General features: G+C 40.3%; 2 protein-coding genes and 1 long non-coding RNA gene across 7 annotated transcripts; 1 reads left to right on the plus strand and 2 right to left on the minus strand.

Moving 5' to 3' along the window:
- Positions 1-46: 46 nt before the first annotated feature.
- On the plus strand, positions 47-14974 carry LOC126927773 (uncharacterized). Of its 4 annotated transcripts, XR_007715865.1 has the most exons (4): positions 47-168; positions 385-744; positions 799-951; positions 3195-3376. It is a non-coding gene; the product is annotated as an uncharacterized LOC126927773 (long non-coding RNA). The 4 variants fall into 4 exon arrangements; XR_007715867.1 differs by lacking the exons at positions 799-951; positions 3195-3376 and adding an exon at positions 14964-14974; XR_007715866.1 differs by lacking the exon at positions 799-951.
- Positions 4303-7163, minus strand: LOC126927766 (katanin p60 ATPase-containing subunit A-like 2). 2 transcript variants are annotated; one of them, XM_050743800.1, is made up of 7 exons: positions 6917-7163; positions 6328-6528; positions 5968-6217; positions 5616-5784; positions 5446-5558; positions 5047-5249; positions 4303-4889 (listed from the first exon to the last, which is right to left on the minus strand). In XM_050743800.1, exons 2-7 carry the CDS (start codon positions 6411-6413, stop codon positions 4505-4507), a joined length of 1206 nt encoding a protein of 401 aa, XP_050599757.1. In that variant the 5' UTR covers positions 6414-6528; positions 6917-7163; the 3' UTR covers positions 4303-4504. The 2 variants fall into 2 exon arrangements, with proteins under 2 accessions (XP_050599757.1, XP_050599758.1); XM_050743801.1 differs by lacking the exon at positions 6917-7163 and having other exon boundaries at positions 5968-6212; positions 6328-6517.
- LOC126927769 (uncharacterized) lies at positions 8039-18942 on the minus strand. The gene is made up of 2 exons (XM_050743804.1): positions 18336-18942; positions 8039-8924 (listed from the first exon to the last, which is right to left on the minus strand). The coding sequence occupies exons 1-2, from the start codon at positions 18820-18822 to the stop codon at positions 8905-8907; spliced, it is 507 nt and encodes a 168-aa protein (XP_050599761.1). The 5' UTR covers positions 18823-18942; the 3' UTR covers positions 8039-8904.
- Between the last annotated feature and the right edge of the window lie 4111 nt (positions 18943-23053).

The raw sequence follows: 23053 nt of genomic DNA on the forward strand, positions 1-23053 counted from the left end.
AAGTATATATTTATATATAACTTAGATTTCACAGATTTGGATTCGATATTGAAGTACTTCTTATGTATTAACGAAGAAGATAAAACATACTAATACAAGCATAATTCAACTGAGCGATTATGATAATGTTAATGCGCATCTCCGAACGTGCAGAGGATAAATGAGCAGGTAAGTTGCTCCCATCACTTTCTCCTTTGTTTCATGCAACTGTAACTCTTAGAATGTAATGTATAAATGTATATAACTATCCTTAACCGCATTGACGAAATGATGATAGACACAATTACTTGTTTGTCAGTTGAAGATCTTTTCTTTCCTCTTACTACATATTTATGTACTCTTAACTTGTCTTTTTAGCAATACTATCGCTCGTTTGTTCTACAGTTTTCAGAATTCTACCTTTTAGCGTTCTACACACGATCGGAGCGTAAATGTGCCCGTAGTCTGCCTGTTCCTATAAGCTACTTTAAACGATCATCTTTGATTGTGTTGGCTCGTAGATCATAGAGGAAGCCATTTACCTATCTTTCGGAACAAGAACTACAGTTAAAAACAGCGACCAATTGAGAACGGTAGTTAAGTCCGCGAGTAGAGGGGTGAGCGTGTTTTAGCGGCGACAACAGCACACGGTATGCAGATACGAAGCCGGGGTAAACCGGCAAGCCGTAGTTCACGGACCGTAGTAAGCGTGGTAACTCTGAACAGTCAACGACATTTGAAAGCCGGCCGCGCTCTGGAATTCAGGTAAATTTACCTCTTTTTCGTCTTAAATTTTCATTGACATTTCTCTGCTTATAGATTATTATACGGTTAGAAATGACATATTTTTGGAGATATCGAGGAATGGTACTTTTAAGTAATTTTGATTTTCATCACTCATAAATTGAACCGAGGAAATTCCATCAATTTATTTACCGGCTGTTAAAAAGTTTTAATGAAATGGGACAAATGGTAATTAGTTGCGAAAATAAGGACAGTTGTGCCAGAGTTACAGTGTTTGCCTTTAATTTCAATTAACTGTACAGCCTGAACGTGGAGATTTTGTTCCTATGTAAATGATGAGATATACGACACACTGGACTGGTTTCTCGATAGTTAACATCTAAATGGTTAAATTAGGGAATGCTTTAACAAAGTTGATTCAAACATTTGATGAAAAACCCATAATTTACCTTTCTTAGAAATAGTCTTATACTCTTACATATCTTTTATACATTTTTCTTATATATAGAAATCTAACATTTATCAAATATGTGACAATTTCTACTGCAATCAAACATCTTATTTACTCTACGTAATGAAGCTAAGTTTAATTAACTTTCCTCAGTATCTTACATCACCAGTCACGCTCTCGATCCCGCTAGCTAGGCAATAAATCATCAAAAGTCGAGTTACAATTACGTTCTTATCCTACTTCAGAGCCCCTCACCTATCCGTTATCCAATTTCCTCTTCGAAATCCCATCGTGAAACCGACAATTAACTACTGTTCATCAGCATACGTACAGTTGACGGAATCGACATAATGAGACAGCGGAGTTAAATGTTAAAAAGTTTGCATATTTTATAATTTGAATGGCGTAAGGGAAAATAAGATGTTTGATTCGCCTAAGATCGTTTCATCCTGTATGGCACCAACATTTCATAAAATATTATATAACACAATTTGGAAAACAGGGTTGAGAATCATAGTGGTGTAAGTTAGGCCATTGCCAGTTTTCATCAAATAATCTTCTGTGTTTATTACCGTAAAAATAGATTACATCTGTTCAAACCGTGGAAACAGAAATGGTAGAGAATAAAGTTACGACTTAATCGGTTCTGAAACCAAAGGGAAGATATGTTTTAGAGTAAAAATGAATTCAAACATTCGGAATTACGACTTAAACCACTATGACATTGAATTTGTCGTATGAAACCTACGCGTTGGGGAACGTGTTGAGGATGTCCCGAAACGTAGTTACAAATTAAGACAGGTCCGCGAGGCTAACTGTAAAAGAGCGAGCGTAACTGTGCGGAGTCGATGTTAACGGAGAAGATCTTCCTGCCGAAGATTTGTTCCGCTATGTCTAGACGTTCTATCCTTTGTTTCCTCGTTGCATTTTTTTACTTTCATTATATCGCCACGAACAATGTTGCTCGTCGTGCTCTTAACCGTGCAACAGTCGGACAAAAACCCGTTCTACCTCGTATATAGCGTTCTGTTCGACACGGTCCACGAACTTACGGACAGATTTTTCGCGATTAAAAGAACAAGATAAGACAATTTCACGGTGATCTCATTGTTGTATATGTATACGGAAGTCCCATGGTTGTCGAAGTTTGTGCAGTAATTCTTCTTTCTCTTTCTCTTTTAATTATCGTTTTTTGCAGAAGAATGACCGTGGTGTAGAACATGATTGATGTTGATGGTGTAGTAATGGGCGGTGATGCTTCAAACGTATATAATACACTTGAGTTGTATCAAGCATGTTTTTACAACTTTGAGTCGGTTTTACGTGTTCTCATGTTATTGTAACGATTAAGTTACCATAAATATAGCAGTTTTCCCAATGGATCCACGCGTCGAGAGAAGCCATATCACGTAAAACATACATTTCCGTATAATGTTGTACAAATAACAGTCTAAGAAGAGTAAACACTCTTTATTACGATCATACATGTATATTGAAAATATAGCGATCGTTGCAACGTTATGAAAAATTATTGCAATGAAAAATTTTGACGGTGGATACGTATCGTTAGCAGATGATTCACAAGTTTCGAATCGTCTGACGGTACTGGTGCGTTGAACTTTCAGTGGTTGCGCGCGTACGCGTGTCGAGTCGAATTCTAGTTCGATTTCGCTATGGTAAATGTAATCGAGTGAACAATCGCGCTACCGGGTCTACGCGTATTCCGGAACTCGGCGCATAATGCCGCGGAAACGGGCATTACAGGTCATTCAGAAGTTACGTCTCATAAATTAAAATACATAGAAGAATGGCAATTACATTCTCCTTTTTATTATTTATATTCTATTATTAGAACACGTATCATTTTTCAAAATTTTCCTTGCAATCTACAATTGTTTATGTTATCTTCCTATTGATCATCGACTTTGTCATTTGCATGTCTCATTTTCCTCGTGTTCGGCATTTCAATATCAGGGAACGAATTTGTATCTTCTACATGAAATCATCTCTTTAATTTCAGATAGACGAATATGCGGCTGCTTCTGTTCCAAATATCTCCGTTACTGTGCCTGTTGACGGAAATCGGCGCGGCTGGGATCGGTAAAGCATGGCAGATCCTGCCATACGCGACCGATTCCTGGAATCACCCATCATGGCCACGGCTCGACTCTTCCGCGTTCGAAGTTCGCAGCGTGAGCGGGATTGGTCATCTCAATCCCTTGTTTAATTGTTGATTTTTTTAAATCTTTGTTTATTAATTCCAGATTTTTTACATATTTTTTTTTACATGATTTTCTTCCAGAATAAACGCTGAATTCTGATTGTAGGGTGGTACAGGCAAAAGTACCGATACGCGACGGTACGACATAGCCATGCATTATTACATTTTTTTTCTTTTTTTTTTTTTTAAGATTATTATTGTAACTTAAATTTAAGCCGCTGTTACGCTGTGCTTATGTGCGATATTTTAATTTATGTCCTGAAAGCCTGGACGCAAAAACAGGACAGTTCGTTAGCGTAGGAGGGAACTTCTTCGTTAGACTGAACTCTGTTGATTGACTATTGAAAGCGCAAAGCGTAATAAGTTATAGTAATTCTTTTGCACGAGATTAAATAATTCAAGAGCGTTATTTTTTAGTATTGATTATTTATTTTAAACATTGAAATTTACAATAAACATTTAGAATTTACAACAGAATTTGGCTAATAATTCAGTTGTATGAGAAAAATTTCAAGACAATTATCGATACATAATCCGACATCGCATTTTCTGCATTCTCTTATTTTTCTCACAAACAACACATTTTCTTCTCGATAATTAGATGCGACTGTCCTCGAAACAGGTAGACAATTATAACGAGACATTATTGGCATTTGCTTACTGCCGTTACTAAGGAATACATTCATATTTATCTCACATAAATGTAATAGTATTACTTCTACTTGATCGGAAAAATCGACAAACGCGTATATCTGTCCTTAGGCCATGCGGAATACTTGCAAAAAACGCATATATGTGTTCTGAGTCTACACCCATAGCTTTCGCCCGGCGCATATACGCGCCCATACATGCGTTAATAAGATAAGAGGAAATAAAAGACAGATTATCGATAAAATACACTAACACATATGTAATACGTGGATATATTACCACTCAGATTACACATATTATATATTATAAGGGAATACGTATACCACGTATACATATATGTAGAACGAACATTTCAAACTTGTTTATAGCGCGTGCGCACACATACATGCACGCACACGAACAATTTTTCGAACGATAATTATATTAATGATATATATTATGATAACCATTTATATTTTTTAAAATATGTTCTTATGGCATACATATTTATTCCACGCTTTATATCTATCCACATCCGTGACTGTAGGTGACATTGTTTTTAACAATTTTGCTATTATTTCATAATTCTTTAATTCATATTTCAAAGTCGTAACAGATGTTTCTTTTTTTTCAAGTTTTTCCCACATTGGACTTATTTCTAGCAGCCATGCTTGCTTACAAAGCAATTTTATATCCGCGCAAGAATATTTTTCAGTAGATTTTATTATGTGGTTTACAATATCCATATTCTCTAATAACTGGTTGCTAAGGTATAATTTGAACATATCGAGTCGAGTAACTTCATTTGGTAATGATACGTATATTTTCTTTTCGAGGCGTCTGTGTAAAGCTGCATCAATGTCCCTAATAATATATTTACAATAAATATTATTGTTCTGTTATATTAATAATAACGAAGGAATATTCCGAACAACACAATAATTAAGATTAAGATAATGAATAATTATGATATTAAGATATTTTCTACTTAGAAAACATTGAAATAGCGTGATATACATACCAAGGGCAATTAGTTGCAGCCAAAAGAACTACATTAGAATTTTCGTTAGATACTAATCCATCCAATCTAGAAAGAAGTTCTGATCTGAATCTCTTTGCAGGTTCAGACAATGTACAGTTTACTCCTTTATTTGTGCCTATCCAGTCAATCTCGTCGATAAAAATAATTGTAGGCGAATAATTATAGGCAAGTTCAAATAAAACCTGTTCAGTTTAACAAATGTATTTATTATTTATTAAATATTATATTCAAAATTCCTTAAATTCATTGTTTCATCACGAACGTAATATCATTTCGTTTTCCAAACAACTATTCTATTTATATATGAATGACGACAAATAAAAACAAATCTTTTTAAACCTAGAATATCTTCTTCATAGACAAAGGAAATCAACTTACACGGATATACTTCTCGGAATCGCCTCTCCATTTGCTCACCAATGAGCTGGCCGTTATGTTAAAAAAGGTGCATTGGCATTCTGTTGCGACTGCCTTCGCCAACATCGTCTTCCCTATTTCGTAATTGATTGTAAACATGTACGGGAATGAAAGAAATACGAGTATCTTACCTGTACCAGGTGGTCCGTATAGCAGAATACCTTTCCAGGGAGAAAATGGGCCATTAAAAAAGATAGGGTACTTAAGGGGATACACAATGGCCTCCTTAATAGCAGATTTACATTCCTCTAGGCCTACAATGTTGTCCCAATATACATTTAATTTTGTCAGTATGATTTCCTGCGACAATACAAAGATGAAATGGCGCATAATCTCCGTATTAATTTCCGTAAGTGTTATGTAATTCGTTATTTAAAGCTTTACTGAAATCCCTGCGTCATTGATATACAGTGGATTGTTTATCGATAGGTATTTTATTTCTAAAAAGCTTTACAATACGTATATTAATCGAAAATAACTTACGCATGAAATGTCTTCAGCAATCTTCCGCAATTCCGGATTGTCTATATAAAGCTTCCGAGCCCGTTGCGATATCTTTGATTGCGTGGATTGTTCCATTGAGACGTTAAATAGCTCTTCTGATGAAGCTCCATCGCTTTCATTGGCGAAAATTGGTGTCACTGTCATTGCGAGATTAATATCATCCGTAGCGTCACCCGTCATCTTCTGTTGTACATTCCTCCCTTTCACAGACTCACTTCTCGTTTCTTTGCTAACAGATTTGACACGTTTTACTACTTCTTCGAAGATTGAATGATATTGTAATCGATACGTTGAATACGTTGAGAACGTTGAATAGTGTTAAATAATTTAAATTCTTACACTTTGTTCGCATTTGTCATTTCCCTCGTCTTTATTTCCTTTTCAGTTATTTTCTTGCACAATATAGGATATTTTTGGAATTTCATCTTGTAATAATTTTCATATTCTGTAAGAATAATTTCCAAATCGACGTTGTCGCAGACTCGATATTTCCGAGGTAGACGAGCTTCCCGGATTAATACATCGCTAATGTCTACATATCTAAAAAATATAATTTTTAATTCATTGAACAAATTTTATGCTATGAGTACACACTATACGATAATCATCAATTAACTGTTTTATTTCTAGGTAAGACAGACAAAAAGAATGTACTGTCTATTTATTATTATATAAATCCTCGGCGATAATATTTTGCCTTCTGCTTTTTAATTTCCAATTTTTAAAGTTTGAATTTATATATATTTTCATTTATAACTAGTTAATCTACGTTATCGATTGAGTTATTCTATAACTACTGAGTTACCGATGTCGATTTTCAAATTTTGGTTCCTTCCCCTCTTTCCGCACTAATTTCTATTTCGATTGGTCACCGATATTATTCGAAAAAATTGCAACTAAGAAGATATCTAAATTGCAATGTACTCACCCATTGCGTCCCAAATAATCACATATAAGGTACAATATGTTCCGATTACGTTCCGAAGTACGACTCTCCTCCTAATGCGACATTTATTTTTTTTATTATTAACAATAATTATTAATAATATAAAGATTTTCATGCAATTTTCTGTTACATTGCGAGTTTAATCAATTTGTTACACATAATTTTGTTATCTACCATCTTGATACGTGCAAAGATAAATCTTAATGATATATGATACAGCGTAAATGGTTATAAATAATTAATTATTGACAATAATTATAAGAATTATCGAAAGAAAAAATCATAGATACTATGTGCGAGTGTAAAATATCACAAAAAATGAACAACAATTGTGAAAAACGCAATATGGCAAATCAATGACAAAACACACTCATGACTGTCATGGAAGTTCCAAAGTCTAAAATCTAGAATATTCCTTACCTCTTTTCGCAAATTATAAGATATCTTATTTGTGGTACCTTGCAGCGATAAATCACCGTTCATTGTGATAGTTTTAAATGTGATAATGATATCCTTGTATTGACTATCGTTTTTCGATAGTTACGAGAATTTTCGTTTATTACTTTGAGACAATCCGTCACTTCCTTTCTCTTATAAAGTTTCCCTTCAACTCCGTTGAAAACTGAGCATCAAACAGGAGACGAACGATTTGTTGTCATGGCGATGTTGGTTCACGCATAAGCAGGGTGCGAATATAATGATGGAATAGTCGAGTCCTGTCTACTGTATAGTAAGATGGATGCGACATGGAAATAGAAAGAGAAGGCTGTATATAGGCATTTCCTGTCCTTGTTTAATCAGGCATGCACACTAGTGGACACTGACGGCGCTCGTTTACCGTTGTTACATATTTCCGGTACAAGTACGCGGGCATTAGAGAAGGACGGAACAGTCTCTCTCTTTAGCCCTATATCGCGTTTTTAGTTCGCTCACGCGCTCTGTACTTATATCTGTCGGACGCACGTCAGGATTGGGGGTGGGGGTGTTCGGTGAATCTTCGTTGGAATTAGCCATAGGTGCGGTGTAACAATGGTTGAGTTTATTGACACAAATTAAGGAGATTTACAGCGTCGATAGATAATCGCAAGGTTTCGATATTCGCGGCACTATGACAATGGTCTCGGCTCCGGCAACGTTTCCGCGGTCAACGGATACTGGACTTTACCCTTCGTTTGCGTCTAAGTTACACTATATGTTAGAGCACGGGGGCAATTATTTCGTATACGAAAGACAGGTCGATTACTGATGAGATCGCACTAGAGAGTGACTCTCCGTCGCGGTGACGCTGTCGAAGAAAACTATGATGGGTGTGCCTAAGGGCACGAGATCATCGGATTCGCGGAGAAAAGTCTTCGCTCGAAGGGTGAGGGAAATTGACGTTGCTGTTAATTGGTCAATTTCCATGTTGGTGGTTAGAGAAAGATATTAGCTGTCCTTGGGGAAAGTTGCTAGCGAGAAGCGTCGTTCGTGGAAGGATAGATTTCTCTTATCTTCCCGTAGTCGGGGCACAGGCCATTTGTCTATTTGAGAGACTTTGTGTAATTGAAATTTAATATTCGTAGCGGGTCCTCGCCCAGCTAAACATATACTGTGAAGATGCGTTGGCATCTGGCAATCGTCTTACCCGAAGGACAAAGTCTGCGTGTGGCGAGCCACGGGACAGAAATCGTTGAAATGTTTACCGTCGTGCCCCGTCCCAAGTATTTCTTTTAAGGAAAGCTATAGAGTTACTTCATGCCTCTGTTAGATAAAACGTTCATCCCTTGACCGCGACTACGTTCGGCGACCGGTTGTCACCTCGAGCCCGAGCTCACTATCATAAATTTCGAATAAGTACAGTCGGATCGAATTACAACAGTTTCTTAGTGCGGCTATGATGAAATCTGGATTACAGCGCTAAGGGGGTCCTCCCACCGCTCCAAAGGGGAGGCTCCGGTGTTCTTTCATCTCCGACACGGCCATTCTGACTATCACACGTCCTCGGGTGGATCTAAAATATTGGGTTTTCCTAATATTAAACTTGATATAACTGGTATTTTGTTCCTTTATAGTTTAGCTAAATTATATTGTACTGGTTTCTTTATGGCTTAACTAACTGTCCAAATAGGTCAAGGGCCCAGGTTAACAACAAAAATTTCGATTGGATGTTCAATGATAAAGTAGGGAAGAAAAAACACAAAAGTCAGTAGCATTATGATTGGTATTCAAAGCGCCAGTTGCATCTTGTGAGTTACCGGTCAGACCGTAATAACATGACAGATCATTTTCGATTTCGTACACGGATGAGTCTCAGTTTGTTGGATCCTATTACCGCACTGGGCGTGTGTGGAGACACTGGGTGCGGGTGCATTGATGTAATAGGCGTGTATGGAGACACTGAATGCGAGTGCAGTGTATGGAGACACTGAACACGAGTGCATTGATGTAATAGGCGTGTATGGTATCACTAGGCTTATGTGGGAATGCCGAATGCTAGTGTGTATTCGCACTAGGCTTGTGTGGAAATATCGAATGCTAGTGTGTGGTCGCACTAGGCTTATGTGGGAATGCCGAATGCTAGTGTGTATTCGCACTAGGCTTGTGTGGAAATATCGAATGCTAGTGTGTGGTCGCACTAGGCTTGTGTGGAAATATCGAATGCTAGTGTGTGGTCGCACTAGGCTTGTGTGTGGAAACATTGTGTTAAATGTCATAGTCATAGTGTTAATGATCCTCTGAGATCGGTGTAGTCATATCGTCATTGTCACTGCCATTGTCATCACTACAGACGTCCAACTCAGCAGGAACGCAACTATTCGGCATTTTTCTTAATCTATCATGACTGTATTTATACGATCGTTTGCCATCTAATGTCTTTAAAGTATATCTATCCCCTTCCAAAATCTCTGCTATTATCAATGGGCCGCTAAACTTTGGATCTAACTTGGTTTGGTTTCTTTCCTCGATTTTGCGCAATACGAAATCACCGACATTAAACCTAACCACTTTAGCTTTGGTGTTATCGAATCTTTCTTTGTCGTGTTTGGCAAAAATTGCTATATTTTTTGTCGCCTGTTGTCTTACATCGGAGATATCTATTTCTCTTTCTTCAACGCTATCAGGTAGCAACAAGTCGTACGGTCTTGCTGTCCTACCGATTAGTAGTTCCAGTGGGCTCGCTTTAGTCACGCGGTTGGTGGTGCAATTCAGGGCCAATTGTATCTCCCCAATCGCGTCTTGCCATGATCGACCGGTCGTCTCTACTACCGTGAACATATTTTCCAACGTACTCATAACACGCTCCACCTGCCCATTAGCTCTACTAGCACCGGTCGCTATCAAGTGGACTTTAATTTGTTTGCTTTCACAGAACTCCTGAAATTCCCTGCCCGTAAAACATCTACCCTGATCTGCTGTTATCCGGCAGGGACTGCCGAATAAAAATATAGCGGACTTGAGAGCTTCGATGGTGTTAAAGGAGTCTATCTTACGGGTATGATGTAAGTGTACAAACTTCGTGAAAGCATCGACTAAAACAATGACATATTCCTTGGAATCCTTTTTACCGCTTAGCTTGCCCGTTATGTCCGTGTGGACCGTATGCCAAGGTATGCTGGTCTTAGGTATAGGATGTAGCTCGGCCTGGATCTTACCCGAGCTTGCCTTCGAACTCTACAGGCATGACAGTTCTCTACGAATTTGCGAACATACTTCGCCATTCCTTCGAACCAGTAATACTCGTACAGCTTCTCGAGCGTCTTATCCCAACCCAAGTGCATAATCGACTGATGCACATGGTTGATAACGGACCATCTAAAGCCTCTCGGGACGATGGGCAAGCAGAGGGTTCTACCCCTCCGCTGCACTTTGCGATAGAGCATACCTGAGCGCAACTCATAGGTATTCGCGATATCTTCCGCGAGCTCGTCGTTTCGTAGTTTGCGGGTAGTTTCTATAATTTGCGGGTCGCGACGCTGTTCGGCCAGTAGCCAGTCTTCCGATATTTCGGCCAAGTTGATTTCTTTCTCCGCAATTTTATCAATTTTACGGTGGCCTAAGTCTACGGGATTTCGCGGGAAAAAATCTACGTGGGACATCCTCTTCCCTTCTCGGTACATAATGTCGAAGGTGAAAGTCTGCAAGTAAGCCCACCACCTGTGGACTCTATCGTTCAAATGCGCTTTGTTACTTGACGCTTTCAGCGAATTGCAATCCGTAACAACAAGAAATTCTCGTCCGTGTAGGTAGTGACGGAAATGCTTGATGGCGTTTACGACTGCTAACGTTTCTAGTTCGTAGGAATGATATCTAGATTCCGCGGGGGTAGTTCTTTTGCTGTAGTACTCGATTACTCTATTTTTACCTTCGACTTTATGCATCAAGATCGCTCCGTAGCCCTCCGAGCTGGCGTCGGTATGTAGCTCAATTGGGTAATTAGGGTCGAATATCATTAGTACCGGCGCGTCGGTCAGGACGGAAACTACCTGTTGTCTGATTTTCTCGTGCCTATCTGACCATGTTATGTTTTTGCTACCTGAGGTGAGCGCATACAGGGGTTTCATCATCTGCGAGAATTTAGGGACGAACCTACGGAAATACGAAGCTAACCCGATGAATTGTCTGAGCTGAGTGACGGTCGTTGGCGCGGGTAAGGAACTTAAGGCGTGTATTTTACCCGGGTTGGGGCGAACTTCTCCGTTATGGATTATATATCCCAAGTAAAGTACCGTTGTTTTCAGAAAAGAACATTTCGCGAAATTGAACGAAAATCCGGCTTTCACAAGAGTATCTAGTACGGTGTTCAACCTTTCTAGAGCTTGATCTATCGAGTCGGCAATAACTAAGACGTCATCTAAATAAACGACGACGTAAGAATACGCAAGGTCGCCTAAGGCGTTAAAGATGGCCCTCTGAAAAACGGACGGTGCATTTTTCAATCCGAACGGCATTGTTACATACTCATATTGTCCGTCGGGTGTAACGAACGCGGTATACTCCGTTGAATTGGGATGTATGGGGATTTGGTGGAACCCGCTGGCCATATGGATATTAGCCTGGAGGCTAATGAAGTATTTCGCGTTCTGCAATCTCGCAATTTGGTCTGCGATAAGGGGTAGGGGATACCGATCCGCAACCGTATTTTTATTTAGCGCTCGGAAGTCTACGCACAGTCTATCCGAGCCGTCCTTCTTCTTCACGAGCAACATAGGACTTGCGAACGGTGACTTACTAGGTCTTATAATGTTTGCTTTAATTAGTTCGCTAATTCTCTCCCGCACGGTTTTCCGCTCTTCCTCGCTAAGTCTGTAAGGACTTCTTTGGACGGTGACGTTAGGGTCGATTAGTCGTATCTCTAGCTGGTCCGTAGTTACACGAGTATGTCACGTAAAAATAAAGAGAAATTTTATAAGGAAGAACAAGACTTTATTTTCACTTGGTTTATACAAGTATAAGACACTTCCGAACTTTAGCCGTGACCGTACGAGAGTGAGTCTTACAATCTTTTTACTTTCGGTCATCTGTTCTCTCATTATCCCCACTACCCTGTAGGCGTACGTGACCGTTGCTACGCTTCTGGAACATTTGGTGGAAGGGCCGTTAGGCCATAAATGAATCCTCAGGTACTCCGCCAATATACATTGTCGCCAAGGTCGCCATGTGTTCCTCTCGTCGGTCCATCGGGTTCGAAGTATGCCGACCGGGACACCATCCTGCCCGAGGTGTGTGTGTGTCCTGGTCTCTGATGTGATTTACGTTACATACCTCCCTCCTTAGATTGATTTTGGTCCTCTAAAATCTCAGTGTTTCTTCAGGATTGTTTTATGGAGGCTAATTGGCTAAAAGTGTGTTTTCTTCTTTGTCTTAATCGACAAGACAAAACAAAAACAAAGTGCATAACAGCTACTTATGGAGAAGGTGAAGACCGTCCTGGAAAATAAGGTTTAATACGATTACCATGTATTTTCCTAATCGAGTCATTCACCATTATTTCGTAATAAGGGGTTTTTACTTTTTCAATGGTGTACGGCCCTAACCATTCAGTATCTAATTTGTGTTTTTTATGATCATTATGAACTAATATTAAATCTCCTTCTCTAAAAATGGATTGAGGTTTAATAATTTTTTTTCTTTGATCTCTTTGGTATCTTTGTTTACTCTTCATTAGAGTTTCCCTGGCTTTAAGTAGCTTGGCATCCCATTCTCGTTTCCTGAAGCTGACCTCATCAGCGTATGTTCTTTGCGAATTTTGGGATATGGTAGATGGGAGATTGGCCTTGTGTCCAAATGTTAGTTCGAAAGGGGTATATCCAGTGGCATCATGAACCATAGTGTTATATGCTAGACACACAAAATTTAGGTTTTGATCCCATTCTGTTTCATTATCGTTTTGTATAGCTTTTAACATGTCGGATATTACAGCATGTGTTCGTTCTAGGCTTCCGTTGGATTGTGGATGGAATGAGGTGGTTTTTATGTGTTTGATCCTAAATGCTTCTTCGTATCGTTGCATTAGCTCGCTAATGAAACTTTGTCCTCTGTCAGTTAATATACGTTTCGGTGCGGAGAATATATAAATGTAATGATTCAATAAAGCATTCCAGATTGATTGGGTCTGTTGTGTTTTTAGGGGCACAAGTATTAAATATTTGGTTAGTTCATCGTGTATAGAGAGAATGTATTGGTTTCCTATCTTGGTCTTTTTCAACGGGCCTATCACATCCATAGCGATTTTGTCGTTAGATTCTAACGGGGTGTCGGTTATCTGTGGTTCCTCCTTTCCTCTTATCCGAGTAATCTTTGATGTTTGACATGTCGCGCAAGTTCCTATTCTGCTTTTTATTCTGTCTATTAGGTGTGGGATATCATATTTGCCTCGGATTCTGTCGTACGTCTTTTGTATTCCGGGATGTCCTACCAAGTCATGATTTTCTTTTAGTACTTGTTCTATTTCCTCTTCGCTTAAACTCTGTATTGGTTCGTAAGCAAATTCTATGTCGTCGCGTTGGTCATTGAAAAATAAAAGAAATCTTTTTATGTGTGCTTTGTCTTGTGCGTTTAAGTTATTGTCTCCTATTCCTATCTTTCTATTTGTTTTAAGTATGTCTGATATTTTCTGTAACCATACGGTTTCGTCATATGGGCCCAGATATGATTTTGTTAATTGGAAAAAGTTGTCTTTGTTAGATGTTAGTTTCAATAATTTTGGTATTTCTTCTGATTTTTCCCAGTCTCTGAATTGTCTTAATAAAACGTCAGTTTGTGTTATCGCGTGTACTCTGGATAGGGTGTCAGCGGCTACGTTTTCCTTTCCTTTTACGTACTCTATATCGTATTCGTATTCCTCTAATCTCAATCTCCATCGAATCAATCGACTAGAGGGGTCCTTGCAGTTGTGCAGCCATTTAAGGGCTTGGTGGTCTGTTTGAATTTTGAATTTGCGGCCTAATAAATATTGCCTAAATCTTCTAACTGCCCAAACGATGGCCAATAATTCTTTTTCCGTCGTAGTATAATTTCGTTCAGGGGGGTTTAATGTCCTTGAAATGAAGCAACAAGGGTGTCCGTCTTGTGAAAGGATGGCTCCTAGACCTTCATTACTGGCGTCCGTTGTTAACGTAAATGTTTTCGTATAGTCGGGGTATTTTAGTACTGGTGCTTGGCATAGTCTTTCTTTTAATGTATCGAAGCTAAGTTGTGTTTTGTCAGTCCAGTGGAATTGTATGTCTTTCTTAGTTAGTTCCGTTAACGGTTTGGCAATTTTCGAGAAATTCTTAATAAATTTTCTATAGTATCCGGCTAACCCAAGGAACGATTTTACATCCGTAGGATTTTTGGGTAGTTTGAAGTTCTTTACTGCTTCTATCTTTTCAGGGTTAGGTTTTACTCCGTTTGCTGTCACTAAGTGTCCTAAATATTCCAATTCGGGTTTTAGGAATTCACATTTATCCGGTTGTACTTTTAGACCTACTTCCCTGAGTCTTTGGAGTATAATGGCTAGGTTTTTATTATGTTCCTCTATCGATTGCCCGAATATAATGATATCATCGAGATAGACGAAACAGTGATTATTAATTAAACTTCTTAACGCGGTGTCCATCATTCTTTGAAAGGTAGCGGGTGCGTTCTTGAGCCCGAATGGCATTCTGTTATAGTGGAAGTGCCCTTGTGGTGTGCTAAATGCAGTGTACTTCCTCGAATTCTCATCCATGGGTATTTGGTGGAATCCCGAGGATAAGTCTAAAGCGGAGAAATATTTTGCGTTCCCTAGTTGCGATAGTATATCGTCAATGTCGGGTAATGGATATGCGTCTTGGTCCGTTAATTCGTTTAACTTCCGAAAGTCAATCACTATTCGCCACTTTTGTTTCCCCGACGCGTCGATTTTCTTTGGGACGACCCAGACGGGAGAGTTATAGGGAGAGTCGGAGGGTTCTATAATCTTTTTGTCTAACATTTCCGTCATTTGTTTGTTTATTTCGATTTTATGGTGTTCGGGAGGACGGTAGGATTTTACGTTGATGATTTTATCTTCTTTCAATGTAATGGAATGTTTAGCAAGAGATGTACATGGTAATGTTTCGCTGTCTAAATTAAATACATCCATGTAATAGAGAAGAATCTTTTCTACAGGTTCTCTGAGAGGTTTTTCTATGTGCGATAGTCGAATCGAAGATTTGAATTTTTGGATTTGATCTATGGTATTTGTATTTTCGATAATGTTAGAAACTTGAATTGAGGACTTACCACCATTGATAAAGCACACTGGCGTTGGCTTCCCTTCGAGGTATACAATTTTTTGAATGGTTTCTCCTGGTGCAAGGGTTGGTTCTTGTTGCAGCAGAAGGGTGTTGTTATCTAACTTCAATGTTTCGTTGGAGAGTTCGAATCGATATTGATTCAAACCGGGTAAGCCTAATACGCCATCTTCTATAATTGGGAAATCGTCATCTATTAAAGAGAAGTCTATTTTTTTGTCGAACAAATTCAATTTGACTTTGGAATTAGATTCGTATTCGGAATGTCCCATGGAGAATTTCTTTGTGTCTGGTATTGTTGTCTTTCCTGGGTAGCATCTTTGTTTAAGCAAGTTGATTCCTGCCCCGGAGTCAACGAGAAATCGCAATCCTGGTCGTCCTGGTAATTGTAATAGTATTGTGGGTAATCTTCCTGAGGTAGCATTGTTAATTCTGATTGTTCTTGAACGTGGTTTATTCCTGGAGGGGCTTTTCTTTGAGGCGGTATCGGAAAATTTTGGCATTGATTTGGAAGGTGTCCCAATCGATTGCATTTGGGATATTTCGCTTGCGTCCTTTCGCTTAATGGTCTGTTCCCAAACTTCGTAAAATTGTTCGTTCTTGGTAGAATATTTTGTGTGAGTGGAGTTTTATTATTTGTGTTACTTGTAATAGCGAGGCGATTGTCTGCTGGATGAGAAGCCTGGTTACGATAAAATGGCGGGGCGGTTGTTTGTCGCGTCATCTGTCTGCGAGAGCTGTGCTCGCGAAAGTATCTTTCCATATTCATTGCTTTCCTTTCTGCTTCGATGAGGTTTGGGGGGGGATTAGCCATTAGCGCCTGCCCTATTTCTGGACGAAGGCCTCCTACATAGTCGGTCACAGAGTCCATGTATAGTTGCTCGTTCATCACCCGTCGAGTTAGTTCGTCTCTATACTCGTTGGTAATGCTGTGTTGGAGTTTGTTAAAAACACTCCGAAATCTGATGTTATAGTTTTGCACGCTTTCGGTTAATCCTTGCCTCATTCCCCTTAATTCGTCCTGTTGTTCTCTCACTGATACTTGCGCAGCTACATTACGTCTCAATGCTTCATACAGAGATTCGAATTCGGTAATACGAATATTGCGGATTGCCATTGCGGCTTTTCCTACAATCTTCTCTATTTTAATCATTTTTAGCAATAGTGTTGGTTCGCTACACATCATTCTTACTTCTTGTATTTCATGAATAAAATCCTCCACGTCTATATCATCCTCTCCGTTTAATATCGGAATGCATTTTAATGCACTCTCAGCTTTTAGCTCTGGTTGCGTATATTGTTCAGGAAAAGTCCTTTCCCAGGATGGTTGAGGTGGTGTTTGAAGTAATGGGCGAGATTCTCGAAGGACCGATAGATCTTTAGCGGTGTGGGTTACTTCGTCTACGGTTATTAGGGAACTGGCCTCCGATACATTTCCCGTTTTTGTTTTTGCTACAACTTCATCCATACGCAGTGCAAGCATACTCATTTGTTTCTGCATTGCATCAAGCAAAGCTTTAACTGTTGGGTCTATTCCGCTGTTAGTTAAAGCGGCGCTAACAGTTTCGGTTTTGTCTTCTCGTGGCGTTGCCATTGTTATACTAATTGTGCTGTCTGTTCTCGATCTGTATTTGACAAAAGAATCCAGGGCTTGCTCACCTTGATCGTTTAACCCGTAGGAAAGGTTCCGTTGCGGTGTTCCTTTGTCGAAACGTCGAAAGTGTCTGCTCTGTTACAGTGGTCCACTGATCCTCAATCTTCAAAGTTGACCGTAGCCCGAAATGCGTAATTTCGTTTTCTTGAAGTTGATGGATCCTGGCAGGATCGCCAAAATGTCACGTAAAAATAAAGAGAAATTTTATAAGGAAGAACAAGACTTTATTTTCACTTGGTTTATACAAGTATAAGACACTTCCGAACTCTAGCCGTGACCGTACGAGAGTGAGTCTTACAATCTTTTTACTTTCGGTCATCTGTTCTCTCATTATCCCCACTACCCTGTAGGCGTACGTGACCGTTGCTACGCTTCTGGAACATTTGGTGGAAGGGCCGTTAGGCCATAAATGAATCCTCAGGTACTCCGCCAATATACATTGTCGCCAAGGTCGCCATGTGTTCCTCTCGTCGGTCCATCGGGTTCGAAGTATGCCGACCGGGACACCATCCTGCCCGAGGTGTGTGTGTGTCCTGGTCTCTGATGTGATTTACGTTACAAGTACGTGGGAAACCCGTGATGAATGAGTTTTTAAACCTTTCGAGAATGGAAATTAACCGGCCCTTATCGTTACCAAGTACCTCGGTGTCTACTTCACCGAGATCGATCTCGTTTTCGACGGTCCTATTACAGGCGTTAACTATTTTCGTTTTGCAAATATTGAGACTGTCGCGCGTAATATGTACGTCGAAGCCTTGGCTCAAAATTTCGCGACCAATCATGATATCGTATTTTAAGTGGCTATCGGGGAGGACGTGAAAAGTTATCTCGAGCGCAAAACCGTTGATGCATACGGTGGACAAAATCTGCGACGTACTCTTAACGCATGCATTCCCTATCCCTCGCATTACTACTACGTCGGCCGTTCGTATGCCGGGAAATTTCGGGGCAACGGACTCCTTAATTAACGAGCATTCGGCCCCAGAATCGAAGCAAAATGGGAACGACTCACCCTGGAGGCTTAATTTACCGGTTGGGGCCTCCACCACGCAGGATTCGACTCGACGTTCCTGGCCGTTGCTGTCTCCTCTCTCCTTCCGCAGCGGGTAGTCAGAGGCGATGTGTCCTTCCGCTTGACACTTGAAGCAAACCGGCTTGGACGATGTAGCTTGTCGGCCTCCTTCTGGACGTCGTATCTTCCGTTTCTCGGCCCGCATCTTCTTGCGGCACTCCGTCATTTTATGTCCAAAGGCACCGCAGTAGAGGCACTTGTTCTGGGGGTCGGACAGCTTGTGTCGTTTGGTTTCGGGGCTAGTTGGTGTATTGCTTGTCGCCGGCCTCTTCTCGTGAGCGAAGACTCTTATTTCGCTTAAAAATTGGTCCTCGGTCCGGATATCCTTCTCGAGTGCCACTCGTTCGATACGCCGGTCGACTGACTTCACTCGATAAAAGGCGATAGCATTGAATAATTCCGGCAAGGTTATATGTTGCCACTTCATCTTTATGAGGGAACGGACGCGAGCGGCGAAAGCCGCCGTGTTTTCGCCCTTCTGTGGTTGTTCGTTAAGTATCTTTATTAGTGTCGAGGTTGCTGTATCCTTGCCACCAAAACGCGTCGTAAAAAGTTCCGTAAACGCTGGCCAAGTGAGGCCTTCTTCGAACACTCCCTGCGTAAACCAATTTGCTGCGGAACCCTTCAGAGCACTGCTCAAAGCGGTGGCTAGCGAACGGTCTTGTAGGGGGTGGTCCTTCATAATCAGACCAGCAGTGGTACACCATGCGACTGGATCGGCGCCCGGGATGTCGGGGTTAAAATCCGGTAGCACAGTTTTGGTAGGTTCCGCACTCGGCTTCAAATTCAGCTCCTCCACTAGGCCACGCAAAATGGCCCTCATTCCGTTCACCGTCATAACCGATTCGAATCCCACTTCTGATGTCGGACGCACGTCAGGATTGGGGGTGGGGGTGTTCGGTGAATCTTCGTTGGAATTAGCCATAGGTGCGGTGTAACAATGGTTGAGTTTATTGACACAAATTAGGGAGATTTACAGCGTCGATAGATAATCGCAAGGTTTCGATATTCGCGGCACTATGACAATGGTCTCGGCTCCGGCAACGTTTCCGCGGTCAACGGATACTGGACTTTACCCTTCGTTTGCGTCTAAGTTACACTATATGTTAGAGCACGGGGGCAATTATTTCGTATACGAAAGACAGGTCGATTACTGATGAGATCGCACTAGAGAGTGACTCTCCGTCGCGGTGACGCTGTCGAAGAAAACTATGATGGGTGTGCCTAAGGGCACGAGATCATCGGATTCGCGGAGAAAAGTCTTCGCTCGAAGGGTGAGGGAAATTGACGTTGCTGTTAATTGGTCAATTTCCATGTTGGTGGTTAGAGAAAGATATTAGCTGTCCTTGGGGAAAGTTGCTAGCGAGAAGCGTCGTTCGTGGAAGGATAGATTTCTCTTATCTTCCCGTAGTCGGGGCACAGGCCATTTGTCTATTTGAGAGACTTTGTGTAATTGAAATTTAATATTCGTAGCGGGTCCTCGCCCAGCTAAACATATACTGTGAAGATGCGTTGGCATCTGGCAATCGTCTTACCCGAAGGACAAAGTCTGCGTGTGGCGAGCCACGGGACAGAAATCGTTGAAATGTTTACCGTCGTGCCCCGTCCCAAGTATTTCTTTTAAGGAAAGCTATAGAGTTACTTCATGCCTCTGTTAGATAAAACGTTCATCCCTTGACCGCGACTACGTTCGGCGACCGGTTGTCACCTCGAGCCCGAGCTCACTATCATAAATTTCGAATAAGTACAGTCGGATCGAATTACAACAGTTTCTTAGTGCGGCTATGATGAAATCTGGATTACAGCGCTAAGGGGGTCCTCCCACCGCTCCAAAGGGGAGGCTCCGGTGTTCTTTCATCTCCGACATATCTATTACATTCCCACCATAAGCAGCGGCCGTGCCAGTGACTTACAAAAGTTTCGAACTCGCGGACGTTTAATCACGTTCCCTACTCCGAAAGGGTAAGTACAAAGTTGCTCGTCTCAGTACTCTTGTTAGAAGTTTTATCATATTTTTCATTTCGTGGCTACAAGTTTTTCCAGGAAATTCTTATCGTTTTACAAGGGCTGTGGGGCACAATGACGTCAGCTATCGATCATATACGCGAATTTGTTGTAAATTAATTAGGAGAATATCTGGAGTTCTTTATCGTTGTCAGCTGTAAAATATTAGAATTTTTCATTTATAATTGTCATATTTTCGACTCTTCCGTTGCCAAGACCATCTTGAAAGATTTTTGGTATGTTCCATCACCCTTGTTAAAAGTGTGCCCATTGGTTAGATATATTGATTTTAAAAACCAATACGTATATCAAGTTTATTATCTCACAGAAACAAAGAAATTCGTTTTATTAACGAATTTTCGATGTTTCTTCTCAATTTCCTTTAGTATCGAACGAAGAACATTATCTGATCAAACGTTTCATCGTTCAAGTAAGGTTCACCTTCTTTAATGTCAATGATTTTGAGATATGTTATTAAGCTCCAAATTCTAAGCAATCTTCTATATATGTACATATAATTGTGTATTATATATATATGTCGGAGATGAAAGAATACTGGAACCTTCCCTTCGGAACTTTGGGAAGACCCCTAGTATTGTAATTTGGTTTTCACCATAGCCGAATTAAGAAACTGTTGTCATTCGATTCGACTGTACTTATTTGAGATTTATGATAGTGAGCTCGGGCTCGAGGCGACAACCAGTCGCCGAACGTAGTCGCGGTCAAGGGATGAACGTTTTGTCTAACAAAGGCATGAAGTAACCCTATAGCTCTCCTTAAAAGAAATACTTAGGACGGGGCACGACGGTAAGCATTTCAACGATTTCTGTCCCGTGGCTCGCCACACGCAGACTCTATTCTTTGAGTAAGATGATTACCAGATGTCGACGCGTCTCCACAGTACATGTTCAGCTAGCCCGAGGACCTGCTATAAATCTTAAGGTCTGTTTAACTAAAGTCCTTCAAACCGACAAACAGTCCTCGTCCCAACTACGAGAAAATAGGAGAAATCTATTTTTCTCACCAACGACGCTTCCTCTTCTCGAACTTTCTCTTAAGGGCGGCTAGCACCCTTTCCTAACCACCAACATGGAAATTGACCAATTAACAGTAACGCCAATTTCCCTCACTTTCCGAATGAAGGCTTTTCTCCACGAATCCGATGATTTCGTGCCCTTGGGCACACCCATCATAGTTTTCCTCGACAGCGTTACCGTGATGGAGAACCACTCTCCGGTACGATCTCAAAGACGATTCAAGTAACTCTCAGATACGTAGTGATTGCCTCGTGCATTAATATTGAGTACAACTTAGACGCTGAGGAAAAGTAGAGTCCGTCATCCCCTTGACCGCGGATTCGTTAGTGAGCCTAGGATCATTGTCATTAGCTTCTCGAGTACCTAATTATCCGATTACTTGTCCAATTCCATCATAGTCATATTTGCACTAGTAAATATCTCCTTTATTGCATAATGATCACGTCTAGCGCCAATAGGGATTCGTTTCACGCCCTCAACCCTAACTCAAATGTTAACGCCGACCCGACATATATAACATACGTATAATAGCCAAAGTTCAACTCCCAAGTATACGCAAAGCTTTTATTTTCAATTTATGCGATACCACTATGTTTCATGAATTTATTTGTTAACGGTATTGAAACAAATACCAAGCAGAGGACGAACTATCCGTGAACTGTTTTGCCAACGAGTACGCTTCCAATATTTTCTGTTTGAGAAAACACGATCTAAGGGGGGGGGGGGCAAAGCTTGATAATCTCGAAAGAATACAAGCATCAATTTCAAGCGCTTATAGGGAATCAAGCGGGCTTGTTAAGGTCGTAAGTTGGACAATTATCCCGTGTTAGGTTCAGTCAGCTTAGTCCTACACAAAATTGATCCAATCATGTGAAAACAAATGCATTCTGATTTTTGTCGCAGATATTTCTGGTCTACGCACTCCAGTGCCCACACAACAGTTATTTAAACAGCTGATTTTCCCCTATTCTAGAGCGACAACATCCCCTGATCTTTTACAACCATGAAGAACTCGTACTCGAAAATACTTGCAATGCTCATCTGCTTGCAGGTTATTTTTGTCACTTTCTTCCCGTCAGGGGCTGGTAAGTTGATACTGATTAATTATACCATCGAAATTCTATATAATGGCTACAAAAAATATTTGCATCATTACCCTCATTTCCTAACGAAGCGCGTCTTTTTACCAAGTTTTATATTTCATTTCATAGTATCAAATCTCTGTAGTTACACGAAAGTATTAAATGATAGGAAACTTGATATACACGAATTTAATTAATTAATAAGTTAGTCGTTATACAGCCATTATTATTTCATGTGAAATATTACAACGTCAAAAACTTAACGTTCTTGTACGTACAGTATTAATCACAAATTGTAAGAATGTTTACTGATAAGCAAAATATTTAATATGGGAAACGCAGATCTATGGAAAGAGAATTCCTGACATTAGACAGGAATACGCGATTGCACGAAATATTTTATGGTATGTCTAACATGGAGAATATATGAGGCGAAGTACGAAAAATTGTCGAGTGGCAAAGATATTGACGCTGGTAATCGTTTTCAGTGGCTTTAGGAGAAAACTGTATTGATTTCGAAGGAGAAGTTATCTCA

The sequence above is a fragment of the Bombus affinis genome, unplaced genomic scaffold (genome assembly GCF_024516045.1).
Source record: "Bombus affinis isolate iyBomAffi1 unplaced genomic scaffold, iyBomAffi1.2 ctg00000214.1, whole genome shotgun sequence".
In the NCBI taxonomy this organism is placed as follows: domain Eukaryota; kingdom Metazoa; phylum Arthropoda; class Insecta; order Hymenoptera; family Apidae; genus Bombus; species Bombus affinis.